A 22999-nucleotide genomic window follows, 5' to 3' on the forward strand; every position below is an offset into this window, starting at 1 on the left:
TCAGTTACCTGATTCACAGGAAAATAGCTTTCATCACCCCTTCAAAGGTTCGCTCACTTTTATGCACATTAAGGCCTCTTTCGGTTCACATAGTGTAAACCTCCACGTGCAAGTGTAGGTCATGAAAATATGGGTGTGTTGCAAAGATAAAAGTGGGTTGGAGAGGCGGTACTTCAAAAGTCATTTTGCATGCTTGAAGTTGTTTGCATTTTTGTGTGATAAGGTGTGACATGGGAGTTGGTGTTGACTTGTAGGAAAGAAATCACAATAAGCTCATGGTCATCTTCTGTAGCTACAAAACTCAAACACACCACAGATTGTCAATAAACCTTGTTTTTGTTTAACTGTTTTAATGATGGTTTGTTCAGGCTTGTGTTGTGCGCATGTGCGGTGGCCGTGTTGTGCAGGTATAAGGTGTTTTTCTCTGTAACACTAGAACATCCTACACGTTTATCAGCGGTGCCATTCTATCCCTAACTCCGTTCCAACCCTTTACAGACTCTCTTAAACATTACAGCCATCTCGCACCTCCAGGCACGTTACTTACAATGGCGTGCAAACATATTTTCCCTTTTACGCTGGTTACTGAATGAACCTGATATGGACGTTCCCACCAGACTGAGATAACGGCACAATCTGAGACCTGAGAATCATTAATCATAACCAGGCCCACAGATTCTTGTGGACACCCCACGTTGATTTCACATGATTGGACACTGTGTTTCTATGCATTCTTGGTGCCAGAAGCAAACCCAAGACGCACGTCATCCTCTCTGTTTAGCACAAGGCCTGAGGTTTGTTAACTCACTGCAACTTTGACACTTCGGTGTGTGGGACTGAAAATATTCGAGGAGGGAAATGCTTCGCTTTTAGAAGTTCCATAATTTCCATAAAATAAAGCAGTGGTTAACCAATGTAAATACAGATGTTGTTTTGTTTAATTACAGCAACAGAATATCATTTTTTTTAATTGTACAACAATATACAAAAAGGCAAATTGCAGCAAGTCAGAGAACACATGCCACATATGACAAAAGATAACAGGAAATAAAGTCACAGGGAATTAACTAGAAACTACAATGCATTAGGTTATAGTGTGTATTTAATTCTCCAGACATAAAAAAATGAATTATTGTTTGCAGTATGAGCGCATAATAGCACTAGAGTGACGATTCAACACTTCATCGTTAACTGTGACTGAGTGAGCGAGAGACACGTACGCACAACACACATCTCTCTCTCTCTCTCTCTCTCTCTCTCTCTGTGTCTCTCTCTCTGTGTGTCTCTCTCTCTCTGTGTGTGTCTCTCTCTCTCTCTCTCTCTCTCTCTCTGTGTCTCTCTCTGTCTGTCTCTCTCTGTGTCTCTCCCTCTCTCTCTCTCTCTCTGTGTCTCTCTCTCTCTCTCTCTCTCTCTCTCTCTCTCTCTCTCTCTCTCTCTGTCTCTCTCTCTCTCTCTCTCTCTTTCTCTCTCTCCTCTCTCTCTCTCTCTCTCTCTCTCTCTCTCTCTCTCTCTCTCTCTCTCTCTCTCTCTCTCTCTCTCTCTCTCTCTCTCTCTGTGTGTGTCTCTCTCTGTCTCTCTCTGTCTCTCTCTCTCTCTGTGTCTCTCTCTCTCTCTCTCTCTCTCTCTCTCTGTGTCTCTCTCTCTCCACCCACCACATCAGTGCGGCTGTGACGCGCTTCTGAACAGGTTCTTCGTTCTGTGTCTCCGGTCCTCGTCCCTGATACCCCTCAGTATTGACAGCACACTGGATTATTAAACGACGCACACTCGGACTACCGCACGTCTGTAATCCGCGGTTAAAACCGCAAAGAAACCGCGTACAACATGAATACGATACGACAGGTGCCGTCGAGGATGAAGACCCGCATGTCAGAAACGACCCTCGCAGCCGAGAGGGAGCACTTTGAGAAACAGCAGGTACGTTTAACGCGCGAACGATCGGAGGTTTTCGACATTGCGAGGTTTTTCACGAAACCGGTACGTCACAATCGTGCATGTGCATCCGCACTTAACGCAAGCGACTGTAACGTTAGCGCACAGATACGACATTTCAGTCATCGTATTTTATTCAACGTTTCTTCCACCATTGCTGGCTTTTCAGACAACGAGGTTTAGCGACAGGTTAGACGGGTTTCGGTGGAGATCAGGTCAAGATGGGAACTCCTGTACGTCAGTTTTACCTGAGAAAATGTTTATATACACCTGATAGTGTAGTTTATATCATAGATTCTGTTAGAGGAGGCCTATGTGAACTATAAACAAAGCCCGCTTGTGCGTAAACATCGAGTTGTTGATTTGTGATCTCCTTAAAACTTAATACGTGACAAAAACATGGTTTTGGTTTCCATTGCAAAAGCTGTTTTTAACCCATACGTGTTGATTAATCAAGCTGTTATCATATTTATGTTGTGTTTTAGGCCTTATTTCGGGATTATGTGGTGATCTTTTATAGATAACATGTATCCAGTACCAGCATTAAGGAGGCCATTAAAGTTTCCATTCAAACAAACCAATTCCCCTTATAACCATTCATTCCTTTTATGTCTCTTTCTTCTGTGAACCACAAAATAAGATGGATGGTTTTATGTCAATACGTCGGAAGTCATTGGGGACACGTGTTGTTTGGTTACCAACATTCTTCCAAATATCTTCTTTTGTGTTTTGCAGAAGAGAGTCATGCAGGTCTGGAATGAGTGAACCATGCCTTTGAGAGTCAAATATGTGTTTAATGGATCTGCCTTGTATTGTTGTGGTTGAAAAAGAGTTTTGAGTCGAGTTATATACTCGTGTCTGTCATGGGACGGATTATTATTATTAACATAAAAAATGGAAATTGTCATTGTTACCTTTTGCTATTTAGTTAATGTTGCAGGACAGGAACCATAATTCATTCCGACATTACAATTAAAGTCATGTGATCATTAAAGGCGACTGTGTTATGACGGTCTAGCTGCCTGGTTTGGCAGGTTCTTGTTTCTTCAACCATAGTGTGTATGCTTGTCAACACAGATCTTTGTAGAAATGATCAAGGGTTGGTTCGCAACACAGGCAGTCCTGTTTGACATTGACAATTAGTTTATTTATCTAAGTTTTGCTTATATTTAGTTTGACATGCCCTTCCGTATGTATAAAGCAACCGGTTAAAGTATTCTGCTATTGGACCTGGCTAATGCAATCTTTCGTGTATTTCTTAAAAGCACATGCTTACACAAACCACCAGAAGTAAGTTTTTACCTTGTAGGCAGTGCAAGGTCAGATTTGCTACATAGTGTGTTTACTTTAGCACTCTGTGTGTTTTGTGTCGGTTTGTTGTAATCTCCCACGTGAGTTGGCTCATCCTGCATCGATGACTTATGTTGCGGGGCAACCCAGGGCCTTTGTGTTATCTCCGTGTAAAGCAGGTGTCCAAACGCGCATGAATATTATGTAGGCCTAATGTAAGGACGTCCCTGATTCAGAAGAGAGAACAGGGTGTACACTGCTAAGCTAATGCTAACACATTGCTTTTACTCGAATCATTAATATATAGCAGCGCTGACCAATTTAGTTATACACACACCTATTGCTAGAATATCAAGAACACACTTTAAAACAGTGGCTTGGTTAAAGATGGGCAAACACAACCCTTGGTTGGACATTTTCCAACAGTGAAAATGTACATTTTTGACCAACCATGATTTGACATTTTTCTAACTGTGGCGTATTGGCCAGCAGCGTTACCATATTTGTCCATTTAAAGATTATTTGCGTCAATCGTGTCATTTTGGTTCAGTTTTATGTCTCCTGGGATGTCATTAAACAGCATTACAGCGATGAACAGTTGACGTAAGCTATTTTTTAGTGCACAGGTATATATTTCCTACAGGATTTTGAAAGACTTGTGGCGCTGATGACATCACACGCTAGTTTGTATATCTGAGAAGTCATCGCACGGTTTGCATTGGTTTGGTCTACTGTTGGCACTCGAAATTAGTTTGTACTGTTTTTTCAATACAACACATATTTTCTGTTCTGTTGTCAGACATGAAGCGTGTATAAATAGGTTACCTTGTGTTTCAACCACTATTCACATAACTGCTAAAACCCTGATTTATAAAACATTTGGGATATATTACGTCTATTTATTTGTCTCGTGCAGCGCACAACCTTAACTGCTGTATTATGTGTGCTGCTTTGATAGAAGATTGATTGTAGATCACGTATAAGTTCAGAAATATGGGAGAATACACATCGCTAACTAGAGCGGGTGTGCACAGTGCAACGAACCTTTTTCGACATGCGCGAAATTACCCATAATGCCTTGCGTATGCGCGTAGGGCTGACGCTTAAGACTTCCGGTTGGCTGGAAAACAAAAAGGTAGATAGAAAGAGTGTGTGGGAAATATTGCTAACCTTTTGTGAAGTCCGGATAAACACCGTCAGATGTCTTCTACGTCAATAACATCTTTGACGGTTGACGTTTACGTGGAAAGGCAAGTACACGGAGAAGGAACACATAGTGAAAACACTGCCACCGCAACTCTACAACAAATTAAGTTGTTTTATATAGTAAAATACAAATTTAAAGGGGATACATGAAAAATCTATTTGTGGCCATCAGTTTTGATAGTGTGGCGGGTCTGGGCTTACAGCGAAGCTTTAGATCAAACCGGTGAAAATATTTTTTGTCAATTCATTCTGAATGTAAGCAAACTGACTGGATCTACCTGTGCGTTTAACAGTTTTAATGCTCAGAATCCAGCATTCAAACAGACCATGGTATAACTCAGAATAAGTCCCCACTGTAAAAAGTTTTCGAAGCAGGACATTCATTGGGACGTCCACTTGGAACATCCCAATGGATGGGTCCATCATTTACTTTCTACCCTACTATAGCTGAGAAAGTTTACTATCCATGAGTCAGTTAGACTGTTTAATTTGCTCACCGAAGCCAATTTTATTTGCACTTGGGGCTGGGTGAGTACTGTGTTCATTGTCTGTGCAGTTCTAGAAGTAGTACAAACAAATAATATCACACATCATGTTGAAGTGATTAGTTGTTTCGACGAGATGTAGGTCTTGAATATGGTGGCGATTCATTTCTCGATGTACAAAGCGTGTATCTGTGCTTCTGCCCAGAATAATAAGAGAAACAGGTCTTGCAGCCTGTTTAGTGAAGGAGGTCAAATTAAACAGAATCGAGTGTGTGCCTGTGTTGCCCTTCAGTTTCACACGGTTGTCCTTTCTCATTCAGCAGGCTATACTGTGACGTCCCTTTTACAGAGAACAGGAAGGACAAAGCCAACCCGTGGCTCAGGTTTCTGTATGTGTAGAGTGGCTTACTTTTGTTTTTTCAATAACATATAAAGATATGAGGTTGAACGTGTAAGAGGTACACAAAGTGGGCACTCGATTTTCTCGGGGGGAAAACGTGTTTGTGATGTAAAGTGGAGATCAGTGATCTTACAGAAATACTTATTGAGTTTTTCATGGATTGAAAGGGATAATTCACCCAGACATATTTCTCGAATAATTACATTTATTCATTTGGCAAACGCTTTTATACAAAGTGACTTAGAAGTAGGAGAGCATATAAACATTTTGTCAGCACGCTAAACAGTCATTTTAGTTTACAAGGCATGAAGGCAAAGCGTCTAGGAGGTTGTAGGTGATGGTCTTTCACCCAAGAAGAAATATGGCCAACACACAGCCAGAGATGGTGGGGTCATCTGGCTGAAAAGAGAAATAAAGCTGCGTATCATCTGCATAAAAATGGTACGAGAACCCATGTGCCTTATTAATTGGAGAGTTTGGGAAATCATACTGAAAAGAGCAGACAACAATCATTTGGTTCGCTTAACGTTGTGCTGGCCAGCGCGGAAGACACTATGGATGAAAAGCAGGTGGGAGTGAGAGAATGAACATTATGACGGAAGAAACAGGGTTAGGGGTGGGAGGTGAGATTACAGGGAGTTTGACAGTGAACTTTATTAAGAAATGGTCAGAGACATGCAGGGGAGTAACTTAAATGTTATTTCGTTGACGCATTGATGATTGTTGAATATTAGTCGACTCAAATCACTGTCATGTCAACCTATAGGGCTTTTATTCTTCTGCAGAACACAAAAGAAGATGTTTTTCAAAACACTGAATCCCATTGACCTCCATTGTATGAACACGAAGCATTTCTCAAAATATCTTCTTTTGATTTCCATAGAAGAAAAGAGTCATATACAGGTTTTGAACATTATGAAGGTGAATAAATTGGGGTTTATTTTGGTCTGAACAATTTATAATCATTTGCTTTTTGTTGTACACTGTTGTTCTGGCCAAATCAGCACAAGCGAGTGAAAGAAACATTCTACTAAAGCATCATTAATCATTCAATGTTTTGTAATTGTGAACTTCCTGCCTTCAGCGCTGTGTTTTGTATTCGAGTGTTTATTGTAGTTTTAAGAGTCTTTTCCTCTGACCTTCACCGCCACACCAAACGTCAGTCTGTTGAATTAAGCTGATAAAGAGCAGCAGTAAACAGGTACTGTTCGACACCACACATCAGACTTCAGACACACTTCATCTGACACCTCCGTCAGTCTGAACATGTACCCGACAGGCATCAGCAAGCACACGGACCGACTTGTAAAGACGAGGGATGAGCAGGTAAAGCAAGACTCAAGTGTCTTATATCACCTGAAGGGTTAGTGAGGCTTTGCAGTCACGAGTCTGTGTATGGTCGTGTGTTACGTGTTTATAGAGAAAATAACAGACGTGTCACTTTTTGTAGAGCTTTGTATGATGCCACTGATTTGGATCTGATGTATTATTTGTTACTTACTTGGGTCATATGAAGTTGTTTCGCGTTTGAACCGAGAGAAACAAAGCTGAGAAGGAGCTCTTAGAGAACTAGAGAAAGAAGTTTTTGGTAATCCCAAACCTCTTCTCACATAGTAAGTCATGATAATTTTCATGTATACAATAATTAGAATTGTATATAGTAAATATACAATTTAATATTGTTTGTTTTTATATAAATCCATCCCCATTAGATGTTTTTGTTATTCTGCTTATTCTTTATTTTGTTCTTGTCAGTTCCCACTTCCCAGCTAACAGGGAACGTTCTCAGAAAGTTTTTTCTCTCAAGGTTATCAAAAATGGTCTTTTAAAAGTGCAGTTTATCAACATTACATATATCATTGGTTAACATTCTAGAAACGTTTTGCTAACATACTCTTTGAGTTATGAAAACATGGAAAACATTATGTGTAACGTTTTTGGTTGCTTTATTTGAGTATAGTAAATACTTTTCCATCATTTTGGTTAAAAATTCTGCTTTAAAATGCAGAAAAAATGTGCTTTTCTGAATCAGATTACTAAGTGTAGCAGTTATCATACAGTAATGGCGCTTTTTCATGGTCACGTTTACAAGTGGCTTTTGGATTGAACACTTTACAAATTCAGTGGTATGGAATTGAAGGTTCATTTCACCAACATTTTAGGTTCAGATGTTAGTAAAATCACAAACCAACCCATGGAAACACATATATACAAGAAACATTTAGGGTCCCAATAGAGCTTAATTTGGTTTAAAAGCCATGTTGATGGCTTAGATTAGACTTAATATATCACTCTACTGGTCCAACTAAGAATCTATAGAATGTTTTCTGTCACTCTTGCCTCTTTAGTTCAGAATCTTGAAGGTCCCATTCCCCGCTATCCTATTGTTGTTAGAGCATAAATAATAACTGCAAAACGATAAAGCTCAAAGTTCAGTGCCAAGCGAGATATTGTCTTTAACAGAATTCGCTTTTCGAGGACTACAGAGAACGGCTGGAATCAGACAACAGCCCTCTACTTCCCGGGTTCATGATGTCACTATTCCGAGTGCATTTAATAACCCCCACCCAAAGGAATACGCCAAAAAAGGGGCAAGGCCTTCCTTAGAGAAGAGGTAGAGCCGCTGAAGTAGTGTTTGGTTAACATTTGACTGAGATAGGCACTACGTTCACTTTCATCACAGTCCTACAGCTGAGCATAAGAATACAGCAACACACATTCGGATACCCAACGGTCAAATAACAGCTTCCAGGACTTAAACATCGGCTGTCAAAGCTGTTCTCTGTAACACTGATATTATGTGTGTGTTCGCATATAAAACACTTCTATGAAACGTCCGTTGAAGTCCTGCTTGCATGTGTCTCCTGATCAATCTGCTTGTTTTATTATCCGACTCCGGTCCAATATAAAAAGGCAAAACTAAAGCTTCTGTTATTAGTGTTAATTAATATAACCGGTCTGGCGTTATTCGGTCCGGTGTCGTTTCCCTCACCATAGTATGAAAACAATTGCGATCTCTAACAAAGATTGACGTTGGCACACATGCACTAGCAGACCTCCATTACACTTTGATCGATCTGCGTGTTTTTAACCGATAAAGTCAAGCTGACGCTATTGTTACTGCTATATTCCTTTATATAGACCGGAAGAAATCCAGTCGTTTTGTTAGAAGCGGGACAGCGGTGACCAATAGACATGAAATGTGTGAAATAAAAAGCGTTTTTTAAAATTAGAAACATTAATATCCATTGTTAAACACCCAAAAAACATAATCAAAGCCTCAAAAACAGCAAAAGACAGGGCCTTTAAATTTAGATTATGACCGATATTGAAAAAGGCCAGAATACTCGCATTTAGTGACAGAGCGACGGAGATGGATGGTTTGCATGATCATTTCTGTTTGTGTGTTGTTATTTTCTGAGGTCAAAGTTCATAGGTCAACAGTGCAAGCTTGGGATATGGTAAAGTAGAACATTATTTATTTAACAGCGTGGTTTTGAGTCTGTCACTTAACCGGTTAGAAATAGCCCACATGGACAAGTTTATCTAAATATAGAGTTTTGTCCCGTAGTTCCACTTAAACGCTTATGCAAATCAAATGTTTAAATTGTTGGAATGTGCATGAGCTCCTGTCTATTCTTACTCTTTCGTCAAACTACAATATGAGATTTTGCCAGTAGGCAGTGCACTCATTTACCATCTGTCTGAGGTTTAGTGCCAGTGTTGGGCATCGGTCCAGGCCGATTCTTCAGCTTCACTGACAGGCCTCTCTAGGAACAGTCCGCCCTTTGTGCCGCCCGCCCCCTTCGTTCTGTGTCCGAGCAGCACTATCTCACCAGCACGTTAATGACCCAAAGACTGACAGCTGTTGCATTCAGATGGATGACCGTCAGAGGTCTTTGCATCACTGCTTTTTGTCACTCATCATTTTTCTGTCTATCTTACGCTCTTACGTCCGCGAGTATGGCATCATTTGGCTTCCGTATGTGAGCGTTATAATGCTTATAACGAATGCATTATACAGAATGCATTTGAAAAACGCAGTGTTCACAGAGTTCATCAAGAAGAGGCCAAGCAGTTGAAGGCACGACGGCACTTTGTTAAATAATGAGAAGGAGATGGTAAGCATAGTTTACAGCGAGAAGGCTGAAGTGTCGGTTTTTACAGGTGTTAATAATATACATTTTACATGATTAATATTCATATTATATCTTCATTGTTCGTCACATCATAGGATACATTACGGTTTATTTGTAAACGCTTAATCACTTTTACTTGCATTACATTTTTTCTCATTTTATGACAAACTCAACAATATGACATAAAAGACACTTGTAACTACAGATTTAGCATAAAAGAGCATCATTGTAGAATCAAAGTGCCTGTAAAACTCACAACAGCATCTTTGCTTGTTTGTCAACCACACGAACTGTAATAGAAAATGAAAAAAAGATTTTATTTCACACTTTGTGTTTGATGAAATATTCCTTGTTGGACATGAAACATGGCTTTTATATTGCCCATATATACCAGACCCGGTTCAAGGCTGGCTCGACTGGGGGTTGCCATCACATATTCTGATGGGGCAGATTATCAAACTTCATTGCATGCATAATATAAAAAAATCTGTGATTAAATTGACAGATAATACAAATAAGAAGTATTTAATAATAAGTGATTCTTTGTCAGCTGGATAGTTTTGGAGGGGAAAAAGACAAGGCCCTGATATATACATATGGTTTGTTTATAATAATTTCGAATTTGCTGTTTAAGCTTTCACTTTTTAATGTAGTAAAACGTTTATATATATATATATATATATCCTTGACCTTAAAATATGTCTCTACGTCAAACAGCATCAAATCTCTTTGTTTCTTGTGACTGAACAGCAGAACGTCACATATTACGAAGCCTGCAAGAACCCTTTATATTTGATGCTACCGTACTTAATTTGTGCGCTAAATGGGGATTCTTCTGTTGAGCTAAAGAGAGAAAATGATGAGAGACTTGAATTGTTTATTCAACTGTTATTCTTGACATTCTGTTTGTTCCCAGATTTACATTTAACAGGACATTTACCTTTTAGGCAAAGTTGCTTATGCAAACATTTTTACATCATTGGAATTTGAAAAAGCTCAAGAATTCATTTGAATGCAGCTGTTTTACTTGTTTCCTTTCACGAATCTGGTTGGCTTGTTGAAAACAAATGTTGCAAACAAAGATAACACAAAGGAGGCAACATGTCACACCCTGTGTCTGTCTGGTTTTACTGTGTGTGTACTTGAGTCATCATAAGACACACCCTGTACAAGCTATAGGCTGATTTTAAACACCAGCCAGGGATCTATTTAAAGAGCCCAAGGCCGCGCGGGCATGCAGTTTAGAGTTAATAAAATGATCTTGTAATGTTTCAGCACCATACACTGCATGGTTTTTAGCATCATTACTTTTAATTGAGCCATTTTGGTCCATAAAAAGGGTGTGTTCTAGGTTAATATGCCTGTTCTTAAATGAATCTGATGTCCTGGAGATCGTCATTGGAGCATATTGAGACAATGTCGGAGTGTGTCTATCTGCCGTGTGTTTACTAGGGATAATGCAAAGAACAAATGTTGAGTTTTAGCCAGGTCGACGTGCACCCAGTATTTTCTCTTTTGTTTTTCTCCACAGCTCAGCAGTATCAGTAAGGCCATCAATTCTACAGAGACGCCGCTGAAGGAGAAACATGCTCGCAGTATCCTTAACGAATCTGTTTTACCGTTTTCTTGCATTTTCTTCCAAAAAGGGTTTGTGAAGAACCTGGTTTGCAATGAAGACCTGTTTATATTGTCTGAACTAGCACTTATTTGTCTCTAGTTTGACGAATTGTGAAATTGTCAACGTGTCAGGTATTTTCCTCAGCGAAATGTTCAGGAATTATTCTGGGGACTCACAGAGAGAAGGGGGCGCACACCTTCTGGTCGTACGCCATCGGCCTGCCCCTGCCCAGCAGTTCCATCCTCAGCTGGAAGTTCTGTCACGTAGTGCACAAAGTCCTGCGTGACGGCCATCGCAACGTAAGCGTGCTTGTATTTCAATCTTCAATACACTCACCTTTGACATCTTATTTTCATTCATTGGGATCCAAAGTGAACAGTCTGTTAGTGAGTTGAGAAAATGTACAGGCCATAAATATTTTCATACAGTACTTTTGCTTTATAATAATGGTTGTCAAATACTCAACAGAACAAGAAATATACTGTGTATATATATATATATATAACTTTATCCCTCATAGTTGGTTGTTTAACAGGAGATACACATCTCAATGAAGTTCTGTTTTCTTGACAACAATCAGCAAAACCTGTTAAGCTTCCTGGCTTGACTCGGGATTCATTGAAGTTTGAAACCGAACAGTCACAGAGGTTATCTGTAGTAAACCTTCTGCATTTCTCTGTTTCACTAACAGCAAAGCCATAGTTCTTTTTAAACCATTGTCATTCAAACCATGGTGAATTGTAAATGGACAGTTTCATGCAGATACCATCAGCATTCAGTCCGATTTCCTGCTCCACTTGTTTAGACAGGAAAGGTCTGTCAGATATGCATGAATATCGACCAATCACTATTTGATCTATATGCCATTTAGGGGCGGGGTTATGGTTGATAACCACAATAACAGACTAGCATAGATTTAAGCGATTGCACAGAATTAATCTTTAAACTTCAGTGTGTTATTGTTTCTCATTCAGAGCTTACAAGACTGTATGAGACACTACAGCGACCTTGCCGAAACAGGGTTACTCTGGGTAAGTCAGGCCGCATGGACACATTCACATTTTAAATATATGTATATTATATCATCGGTATATTATCGCTGTCAGATTAAATAAAAAAATATTTACAAACCCTGCAGACATATGTGTAAAATTATTTATAAAATGGAGATAGAAGGTTTCCGCCCAACAACAAAAATTACATTTTGGTCAATGCATATTTTTTAAGTTTCTTTTGTGAGTTTTTGAGAAAAAAAGCTTAATGACTGATCCTTCATGTGTTCAGACTAACATCAGAGACAGACATGGATATGCACAGCTGGTTTCTGTATATTCCAAGCTCCTCTGCACAAAAATGGAGTTTCACACTAAGGTAAATTATAAATCCTGCTACGTATTTACACGTTATGTTTATTATGGTTATTAAGTGTATACATGTATTGTATATCTCAGAGCTGAGATGAAACGTAGTAATTCATAACCACAGGAATACTTGACTTCCAATTGAAAAAGAACGATGCATTTATTGCCTTTTAATGGCTCACTTGTCTGTAGTCTGACCCCCGTAATTAAATGAATCCTTATGATAAGTTGCGCTCGAGAGTATTGCACAAACGTATTTTGCTTTGAATAGGCATCATTTTTGGATGAACACGACATTCATGTGTTGCTATATGGGTTCATTTTGCAGCATTCGGAAATCCCATGCAGCTTAGAGGCCTCAGATGAACTCCTGGAGCGTACGGCAGGAACAGACATCAATAACGTGTACGATACATCTCTTGCGTTACTTTTCTGTTTGTTTTTGTTTGTCTTGTACTTCAACAGAAGTAGATTTTAGAAACGCTACAGCGTTCTAGACATGATCGCATTTGCTAAAAATACTCAAAAATCCAAAAAAGCATTTACAAACAAATGATTTAAAACATCATTTATGTACTTGCTTTATGTACCCATCATGGTCCAATGAAGATTATTTTATGCATCTTTCCAGATGTTTTTGCACTTGCCATTTATTATAGCTAAGACATACATTTATCTTTTTCTGTGTCTCCAGGTTCCAGCTTACTGTTGAAGTCTTTGATTACATGGACACAGAACTGCGATTAGCAGAAGCAGGTGAGTGGCAGTCAGCCTTTACTACAGCCAATAATATTGTCATCCCGTGCAAGTTATATTCAATTGACCAGGATTCTTTCTTTTTGATGAACATTATTTAACATGATGTTAAATAAATGCTTACATATTTTTATACTATGGTGAACTATGCCTTTTAGAATAAATCGTGGTCCGTCAGTCAAGTATGTATAACAGTTTGCATCTCATGGAAAATACTGTCTTGTCCATATGCACGATAGTCTGAGAGTAATTTTACGTTCTGTGTTTTAGTGCTTCGCCAGCTCAATATGTCCATCGCAATCTCAACACTGACGTCAGGTCAGTGTAAACTAGCTCCTCTCGTCCCGGTCATCCAAGACTGCAGTCATCTGTATCACTATACCGTCAAACTGCTCTTCAAACTCCACGCCTGTAAGTGTTTCACATTTTTTTGCCACTACTGTGCTAAATTACTTACATAAACTTACAAAAACAGACATACAAAAATACATGTTACAAGTTTAGTCCATACCATAGTGTCTCAGCTCTCTGTATGTCCTCACACTGCTGTTAGGAGTCATAATATCCACCTTTTTCGCGATGTGCGAAATGACCCATTATGCCTTGCGAATGTGCGTAGGGCTGATGCTTAAGACTGGGGTTCGCCGCATGATCCCATTAGTTAGGCATTACCAAGTTTGAAAGCTTTTAAACGGACGTTATAATACTTTAATGTAATTTAAAACAGCATAATGTCAAAAAGCAGTGTCTAAATTATTTCACACGGGCATGAGTTTTCAACTTAGACCGTAAAATTCAACTTTGTTTTTCAACATAAAACAGTGTCATCTACTGGGATGATGACATTAAAGTCCAGCCAGCAGGCACATTTGATATATCGTCTTATGTATGTAGACGGCCAAGAGGAATTTTTAACCATTAACAGAAGTGTCCTCTAACATAGTAACAAATACAAAACGGATGTGCGTAGCATCAAACAGGAAGTCACTCGCGGTAATGGCGCCCTCCATGGATAGAAAAAGGTGGATGTAATGCTGCAAACTTAAGCCTCTCTATCACCATCTCTGTTTGAAACATTGTTGGTTACGTCAGGTATTCTTTATTTGGATTGACATCAAATAAAGTCGAACTGATATCAATTATAAATCATTATAAGCTTACGCTTATGATTAACGTGACAGTTTTCACTTTTTTTTTTGCTCAATAACAGTTCTTGTTCAGTTTTAACCAAATAACTGTGCAGATTGCAGCTTTACATTTGCAACATTTGAAATCGGCAGGTTTACCAGCAGATACGCTCCAAGGGCACCGCGAACGCTTCCACGATCAGTTTCACAGGTACATTCAGGGATTTCCACATAACACTGGGATTTATTTGTGTAGATTTGTTCTGTGTTTCACACATTAAAAATAAAAGGTGGCGTATGTAGTGTTATTGAAGACTTAAAGGGATACTTTACCCAAAAATGAAAACTCTGTCATTTTGTCCTCACCTTCGAGCCGTTCCAAATCTTTATAAAATGTATTTTTTCTTATGAACACAGAGAAAGATATTTGGAAGAATGCTTATAGCCAAAAACATCTTGCCCCCATTGCCTCCCATAGTGGGAAAAATGACATTATCATTTTTTTGTTCTGTTGAACACAAATGAAGACATTTAGAAAAATGTAGGTTCTGGGGCACTTTTGACTATCATTGTATGTTTTGCTACTATGGGAGTCAATGGGGGTCAAAATCTGTCTGGTTTATAAGCATTCTTCCAAATATCTTTCTCTGAAAAATCTACTTTAAATATATAATTATGATTATTTGTAGCTTAAAAACGTTCCTGAACAAAGCACGAGACATGATGTACTTCAAGAGGCTCATCCAGATCCCCAGACTGCCTGATGTAAGGAAACACTTTATGTTTTTAATTCACAGTCAGCTTACTGGTTATTCAAACTTTTAATTGACCGTTTTCCTTCATTTTGAAGTCTCCGCCAAATTTCCTGCGCGCTTCGGCTCTCGCGGAGCACGTTAAACCCATGGTTGTCATCCCAGAAAACGAGGAGCCTGAAGAACAGGAGGAGGATGATCCCGAGCCTCTGATAGATGTTAGCGAAGCAGCGCCCATCATGAACTCTCAGCCAACGGTACGTCAGCTCAAAAACTGCTTCTTTCCATTCACATTTTCACTGTTTTGTTATTTGTGCGTAATCTTCCTCTAATATGTCCTGTGTTGATATATATTAAAGGCAGACATATTTGATCAGGCATTCGGACCACCAAATAATGGATTTGATGATCGGTAGGAAAATATTCAAATAAGTACATTACATGATTTGCATTGCATTAGGCAAAACTGTTGCTGCAAAGAATGACGTGTTTTATATATATTATATATACAAGCAGACTGTGTTTTCTCTTTCACAGGGACCTGCAAATTGAACGTCTGAAGCGAGAAATTGAGTATCTACAAGCTGAGCTGGAGAAAATTAAAGGCGAGGTGAGAGGAATGAGATTCTACAGTCCTACAGCGTAGTCTACACAAACGATTTTATATGTTCAGTTTATTTGCATACAGTATGTAAGACTGAATTTACGGTTGAGGTTCAAATGTTTGGTTTGGAATTTGAGAGCGAGACCAACCTACATGTCCACAACATTTGAGTATATTCATGACTGATTGTCTCTGTGACCGTTGTTACAGGACCAGACTAGCTAGTACGTTAAATAACCTTTAAAGAAACCGTTCTTTTGTCAGTTCTCTCATAATTGATTCACCCTCATGTCATCCCAGATGTTCCTCTCTTCAACTGATCACAACGGTATTTTTTATTACGGCTAGGAATCAAACTATTGAATAAAGTCTGTCAAAATTCTAGATGTATTGTGGTCATTCCAGTTCAGTGTCTCTTGAATTTCAACAAAATCTACGTAAAGTCATCCAACAGCAATGTGAAAGACTGACAGCATGACAAGACACATAAAAACTGTGATAAAAATCCAGGTTATCACATAGAAAAATCATTTTAAAACTTTTCCTAAATACACAAACAAATAGTACGGTTGAGTTGCTTTAAAGTGAATATGAACTTGTTTTCCTTGCAGTATTTGAGGTCTAAAAAATACAGAGCATCTTTTCTTTTTTTTGCAAATCAATGCAAACAGAAACAATATTTTTATTAACATTTTGAGCGATGTTTTTAACGACCATTTTACCTAAACACATACGTATAAATAGTACATTCATAAACTGAAAATAATTTTGAAATGTCTGCCTGCATCGTTCGTGTGTTTTAGGCTCAGCGGTACATCACGCAGCTGAAGTCACAGATCAACAGTCTGGAGGCTGAGCTGGAGGAGCAGCGCATGCAGAAACAGCGAGCGCTGGTGGAGAACGAACAGCTGCGGATAGAGCTGGAGTCATTCCACCACCGCAGCGTCGAGCACGATAGCCTGCAGGCCACGTTTACAGAAGCCGAGAGTGAGTCACACAAACACAACACACCGGATTCAACAAACGCAAACACAAACTAAAGCCCATGACTCTCTCGCACACAGAGCGAACCCAAGCAACAGAGATGCGCTACAATAAACTGAAGGAGAAACACGCCGAACTGGTCGCCAACCATGCTGAACTTCTCCGAAAGGTATGACGAATCGAATGATGATTCGGTAACTATGGTTACATGAATCTGATCACTTTCTCTAAGTTTCGAGCACTACAAGGACCATGTAAAGTGGTATTTTTGTCTTGTGAAGAGCTCCGATACTGTAAAGATGCTGTCAGCCACACAGCAGACTCAAGAGGAAGTGGAACGAACCAAACAACAGTTAGCATTTGAGATAGAGAGAGTCAGACAGGAGGCTGACATGAAGGTAAGAAAGCGGACACAAACATCCTTACTTACAGGAACTGAGCAAAATCCCAAAGGATTGATAGAAATATTGCCTGCGTGTGTTCAGATGGAAGAGCAGAAGTTCGATATAGATAAACTGCGACGAGAACTCAAGGAGAAAGATTCTGAGATTAACAGAGTCAAAGCTTCACTGCAGACCACGGAGAAGGTAAAGCACATCTTTCAGGTTCAACAAAGTCTGTAATACTTTTGGTGAACAAAGATGCGTTATTTTGGTCAAAATACATCCTTGTGCTTTCCTCTTTCAGACCGGAGAGATGATGAACAGCTCTATGGCTTCTCTACAGGCAGAGAAAGAGAGATTAATGCGCTCTGTGAGCGAGAAAGATGCTGAGCTCTCGTCTCTGAAGCAGGCGGCTCAGCTGAAAGAGTCATCGCTCCTGCAGGAACGGGACAAAAGCATCAGGGAGCTGGGACAACTACAGGGCCAACTCAAAGAGAAGGTACGACCAGCATTACAAAGGTTGAATGTTCTGCATGTATATTTGAAAGATGGCCTAAGTTTTAAAGAGCGTGCTGGGGTATTTGTGGGTGTGTGGTTGCAGACGACTCGTGAGGAACAGCTCCAGCAGAAGTTGTTGGAGGAGCAGTTCTCTCTTCTTCAGGCCACCGTCACCGAGGCTGAGAACATCATTCAGGACGCTGTGGCCAAACTTGATGATCCGCTGCATATCCGATGTGCCAGTTCCCCAGGTAATGTGACCTCGTCTACTTTGTCCCCAAGATGTGACCCAGAAATGATTATTTTCCGATCATTTCATTAACCTGACCATCTCTGTTCTGCAGATTATCTCATCGGCCGGGCCGAAGCCACGCTTTCTTCCATTGATAAAGTTCAAGCCGGCCACTCAGAGTTTGTGAAGAATTTGAAGGGTAATTATTACTCTCTCTCTCAGCATTTTGGTTGTAGAATTGTACGCATGTGTGTTTTTTGGGGGTCTGTATTAATTCATGTTCCCTTTGTTTATGGTTTAGATGCTGGCGGTCTGGTTCGTGCTCTTACTAAGTTTTCTCATCTTGCGGCGGACACAATAACCAACGGAAGCGCCACGGCAAACATGGCCCCTACCGACCAAGCCGACCGTAAATACACACTGTCTTTGTCTGTCTGGACGGGCAAAACTTTGGACAGGCCTACTCTCTTTTTATTTATGGATTTATCAAAACTGTAAACCCACACAGATGGAAGTATGGTGTGCCATACTATACTATAGTATTAACCATGGTAAATGGCAAACTGCAGCAAACTGTAGTATACTATTGTATTCTGTGGTTTTAACTATAGTAAACTGTAAACGGCAATAAACCATAGTATACTATAGTTAAAGTACACTCCAGTATTCTTTAGTATTTACCATAGTAAATTGTAGGCCGTAGTATATTATGGTATTCGGTTGTATTAACCATAGTATATTGTGAACTGTAGTATGCCTTTGTATTCTGTGGTATTAACCATAGTATATAGTAACCCGTAGTATACAATAGTTGTAGTATACTACAGTTTTAACCATAGTCAATCGCAAACCACAGTAAACCGAAGCATACTATAGTATTATGTAGTATTAACCATCGGAAATGGTAAACTCAAATGTTATTGTTGTCTAGTGCTGGCTTATGAACGTGTTTGTTTGTGCAGGTTTGACAGAGCACTGTAAGGGTTGTGCCACACAGAGTCTGCACTTTCTTAGGGACCTTAAATCAAAATCATCTCTGAAGGGAGCCGATCCAGCCCCGATTCGAGCAGCAGTTCAGAAGATCCTCAGAATAGGACAGGTGAGAAATGCTCCAACATTTTGGTGGTTGCATTGCTGTCTACTATGTATTAGGGCAGATTCCTTTTAAATAAATGTAGATCACGAGTGAACAATTTGAGAAGCTTTATATAGACGACAACTTTAATGGCTATGTACTGGCATACAGGACATTGCTGCAGAATGTCAAACATTCTCTTTAAAATGCACAAATATTATATTGCCAACATTCATTGTTAATAACTCTATCTTGTTCTCTCTCTGCTTCAGGATTTGAGGCCGAAAGGGATGGATGTAGGGAAAGATGAGTTGGGTGACATGGTGGATAAAGAAATGGCTGCTACCTCCGCTGCTATCGAAGAGGCTGTTAGGAGAATAGATGTGAGTACACGGCCGTTTATTACACACATAAATCTATCAAATCATTTATAATTGTTACTGATGCTTCTACACACACTGCACATTTTGGCCTTTTGCTGATGTTTTGGTCCTGATGTGAATTGTGGTTTCGTAGGAAATGATGAATCAAGCCAGGAAGGACACAACAGGAGTTAAGCTGGAAGTCAATGAGAGGTCAGTGGGTTTGATGTCCTTGTGTTGTTAACAGCTATAAATAGTTTAGTAGTAAGATTTAGTATTGCTCTACTACAATATACATATATCAATGTTCTATTCGTATTTTTCTTTCAGAATTCTGTTTAGCTGCACTGATCTTATGAAGGTAACATCAAATTGACTGTCCATAGATGATTTATGGAGTGGCACAGCAGATAACAAATAGCAGCAATATTAATAAATAAAATCCTCCTTTTATTATTATATCATCGCATTAAAAGTATATATTTTTTTTCTTGCAGGCCATCCGTTTGCTAGTGATAGCATCCACAGATCTGCAGAAGGAGATTGTTGAAAGTGGAAGGGTAAAGGCTTGGATTTTATTTTATAATCCATAATCTCTGTTTATACTGTCTGAAACGGACCCACAGTATTTATACAATAAATGCTGATAGTGAAGATATTTCTAAATGGGTGTGGGACTACAAGAGAATGGTTTTAAAATGTTCTTTGCCAATAATATTGTTCACTTTATACTCTCAGTTGTATAATAACCTTACGTTGAAGTGTTGGTTGTATGTGTATTTTATTCTTGTTATAGGGCGGAGCAACAGTGAAAGATTTTTACGCTCGTAACTCTCGCTGGACAGAAGGTCTTATATCTGCTTCTAAAGCCGTAGGATGGGGTGCGACCCAGATGGTGTATGTTTACATTTTCATTTTTAAATAAATATGTTAAGCATCAGGTTTAACAGAAGATTGGATATTTTTTCTGATCAGAATCTTTTTAAGCATGTCCCACATTAAAGTCATATTGCATGTGACACTTACAGTATGTGTGTGATGTAATGCATATTTATGAGGTTTGTCATAGCACAATTCACAGTTGTATGTTTTGAATGATTTGTTCACAGGGATTCTGCAGATAAGGTGGTGTTACACACAGGGAAATATGAGGAGCTGATCGTGTGTTCTCATGAGATCGCTGCCAGCACGGCACAACTTGTTGCAGCTTCCAAGGTTTCACTTTTATGTCATAATATCAGTGATTTGACCTCCCTGTGAAGTAGAATTAGGCTTTGAAGCATTAGAAAATAAAACTCGAGATTAACATTTCCGATATGGTCGCTGTGCTATCAAACCTCAGATTTAGTCGTTTTTCAAGAAATGGAAATAATACTTTTTAAACGTTTAAATAGTGTGTTGACAAAGCTTACAAGCCTTTATTGCTTCTTTTTGTTGGTAAGATATTTGCAAAACCCAGTGACAAACACAAAGGGGGACTAATTATAATTATTATATAGATTTATCGCATAAAATATAAATCACACAATATGGAGATGCGAGGTTTCTAAAGCACAGCAGCGATATACTAATAAGGATTTCACAATTCATTCAGATTACAATTGGATACAATACAGGGTTCACGATACAATATTTTTGACTAAATTAAAAAAGAAACATACGATTTATTTCCAAAACATTAACCATTTTCAATAAAACTTTGTATATACTTGTTATAGAATTCACAACATTCAAGGTTTAATTGAACCTTCTGTATGAAAATGTATACACATTTAATCTCACTTAAAAAGTCAAATTGAAGTTTGACAAAATTATACATCAAAAAAGGGATTTGGATAGCAAAACCCTAAGAGAAAACTAAACAGGGAAAGACTTAATTAATATATATATTACTCTTAGTATAGATATTATATAAAGATAAGATAATAATAAGCAATTATAGGCATGAATACATCTGTGTGTCCCTGCAGGTGAAAGCAGAACCGAGCAGTAAGAGGCTGGGTGTGCTTCAACAGGCCTCACGTCATGTTAATGAAATGGCTGCTAATGTGGTGGGATCCACCAGGACGGGACAGGAACAAATCGAGGACAAGGGTCAGTGTGATGTCACAGGGTCATACTTCCTGTTTCCTCTTCTTTAGGAAATGGAGTGTAATGCTATGACAAGGATGACGTTTATTCGCTAAATGAACTGTTGTTCTCTGCTCTTGTGTTAATGTTAAGACACCATGAACTTCTCCGGCATGTCTTTGATCAAGCTGAGGAAAGAAGAAATGGAATCGCAGGTTTGATTGTTTGATTCATAGTGACGTGTGTATGCAGTACATAACAAAAACCCTATAAAAGCAATGTTTCTGTCTGTACACCGGATATGATGTATCTCATTTTAATGTTCAGGTGAAGGTTTTAGAGCTGGAGTCTATGCTGGGTAATGAGCGTCTGCGTTTGGGTGAGCTCAGGAAGAAGCACTATGAGATCGCAGGTGTCCCACTGGAGCAGATGGATCAGGACAACGGTCTGCAGACCTCCTCATATGCTACCCCCTCATATACTACCCACTCATATGCTACCCCATCATCTCCCAAACCATCTAAACCCACTCTAATGAAGAAACCAGCCCTCGCCCAGAAACCCAACATCCCTTCTAAAAGCATGGTAACTATAGTTTAGGTCAAATACACCAGAATTCTTGATTTTGAGTGGCACCTCGACTAACATTTTCTGTATCTTGCCTACAGTTCAGGTGAGCATGTCTGGATGAAGATATTTGAAGACTTGCGTGAAAACATGGTCATTTTAATCCTCCTCTTACACCCCCCCCCCTTTTTTAAGTCTTTCTGTGACTACTCATTGAAATGTGCTGCTGTAGCCTTCAGGTCTTTGTCCATCTGAAGGTTACTTGTGCCTTTTTATCTTAGATGTGGAGCTACAATATTGTTTGGTGGAAGTAGCCGAGATTCGCTGGGGGGTTGGGGATATATTTATATTCATAAAGTCCCACTATATTTATGTAAGAAATAACAGAGCGTTTGACATTGGACATTTTGAACTGAAATATCGTCTCCCTTGCAGTTCACTCGCTGGAGTCAGCCCCCCTGAGATCCCCCCAATGTTCCAAACCTTTTTGTTTTTAGATTACAGATATTATTTACTAAATTATTTACTAAATTAAATAGCGCATAGAATGTACTAGGGAAAATAGTGTGTAGGTGTCTGACTTCAGGTCAGCAATAACATGATTACAATGCATTTTTTATTTGCAAGTATGCTTGCATACATTATGTTATGTGTGATAAAATGTTTAGAACGTACTCGTGTAAGAATAAACGTAAGGGTAATATGGTAGGAAAATACTTCTGCCACATATGAGTACTGTATATGTTGAGCCTTTTTAATTGGGAGGTTTTTCATTGAATCGGGGTGAAATTTCTCTTTCTTGATACAGTCCACATCTATATAGATTATATTTTAGTCATGTTTAACTGTTCCTTGTAATAAATGTAAAATGAACAATAAATGTAAGATGTGTTGATACTGTAGCACTGATTGTACTTAGTGTGTAATGCTTTACTCTAAATTTGAATAAATAGATGATTTGGATTAAATTAAGTCATTCATCTCAACATTAACAGGCACTTCGGTTCAGCTGCTGTGAGTTGACCAGTTTTGCCATTACGGTGCACCTATTAACTTAAACATACATTCTGTGTGTTTAATAACTGCATCAAAACAATATACAAAACACTCTGTGATGAGTATATTTCCAACAAATATCAAATGTAATTAACAAACAAG

The 22999-nt window shown here is 38.9% G+C and overlaps 1 protein-coding gene across 1 annotated transcript; it reads left to right on the plus strand.

Moving 5' to 3' along the window:
• The first annotated feature begins 1542 nt into the window (after positions 1-1542).
• hip1rb (huntingtin interacting protein 1 related b) lies at positions 1543-22806 on the plus strand. Its single transcript, XM_079477069.1, has 32 exons — positions 1543-1917; positions 10984-11047; positions 11227-11369; positions 12045-12101; positions 12355-12441; positions 12760-12836; positions 13126-13187; positions 13458-13598; positions 14468-14525; positions 15004-15079; positions 15165-15323; positions 15426-15478; positions 15604-15676; positions 16474-16657; positions 16735-16823; positions 16936-17052; positions 17140-17241; positions 17342-17536; positions 17639-17786; positions 17880-17966; positions 18069-18176; positions 18730-18866; positions 19115-19225; positions 19359-19417; positions 19535-19565; positions 19702-19764; positions 20001-20101; positions 20314-20419; positions 21175-21298; positions 21428-21489; positions 21602-21859; positions 21943-22806. Exons 1-32 carry the CDS (start codon positions 1825-1827, stop codon positions 21949-21951), a joined length of 3234 nt encoding a protein of 1077 aa, XP_079333195.1. The 5' UTR covers positions 1543-1824; the 3' UTR covers positions 21952-22806.
• The last annotated feature ends 193 nt before the right edge of the window (positions 22807-22999 follow it).

The sequence above is a fragment of the Barbatula barbatula genome (assembly GCF_947034865.1).
Source record: "Barbatula barbatula genome assembly, chromosome: 2".
Taxonomy (NCBI): Eukaryota; Metazoa; Chordata; class Actinopteri; order Cypriniformes; family Nemacheilidae; genus Barbatula; species Barbatula barbatula.

Excerpts from the sequence above, each read along its gene's own strand:
- hip1rb (XM_079477069.1), top strand. The coding sequence starts at position 1,825 with ATGAATACGATACGACAGGTGCCGTCGAGGATGAAGACCCGCATGTCA. Across the intron at positions 19,226-19,358 it reads AGGCTGTTAGGAGAATAGAT|GAAATGATGAATCAAGCCAG; the intron begins GTGAGTACACGG and ends GTGGTTTCGTAG. Across the intron at positions 19,418-19,534 it reads AAGCTGGAAGTCAATGAGAG|AATTCTGTTTAGCTGCACTG; the intron begins GTCAGTGGGTTT and ends TTTTTCTTTCAG.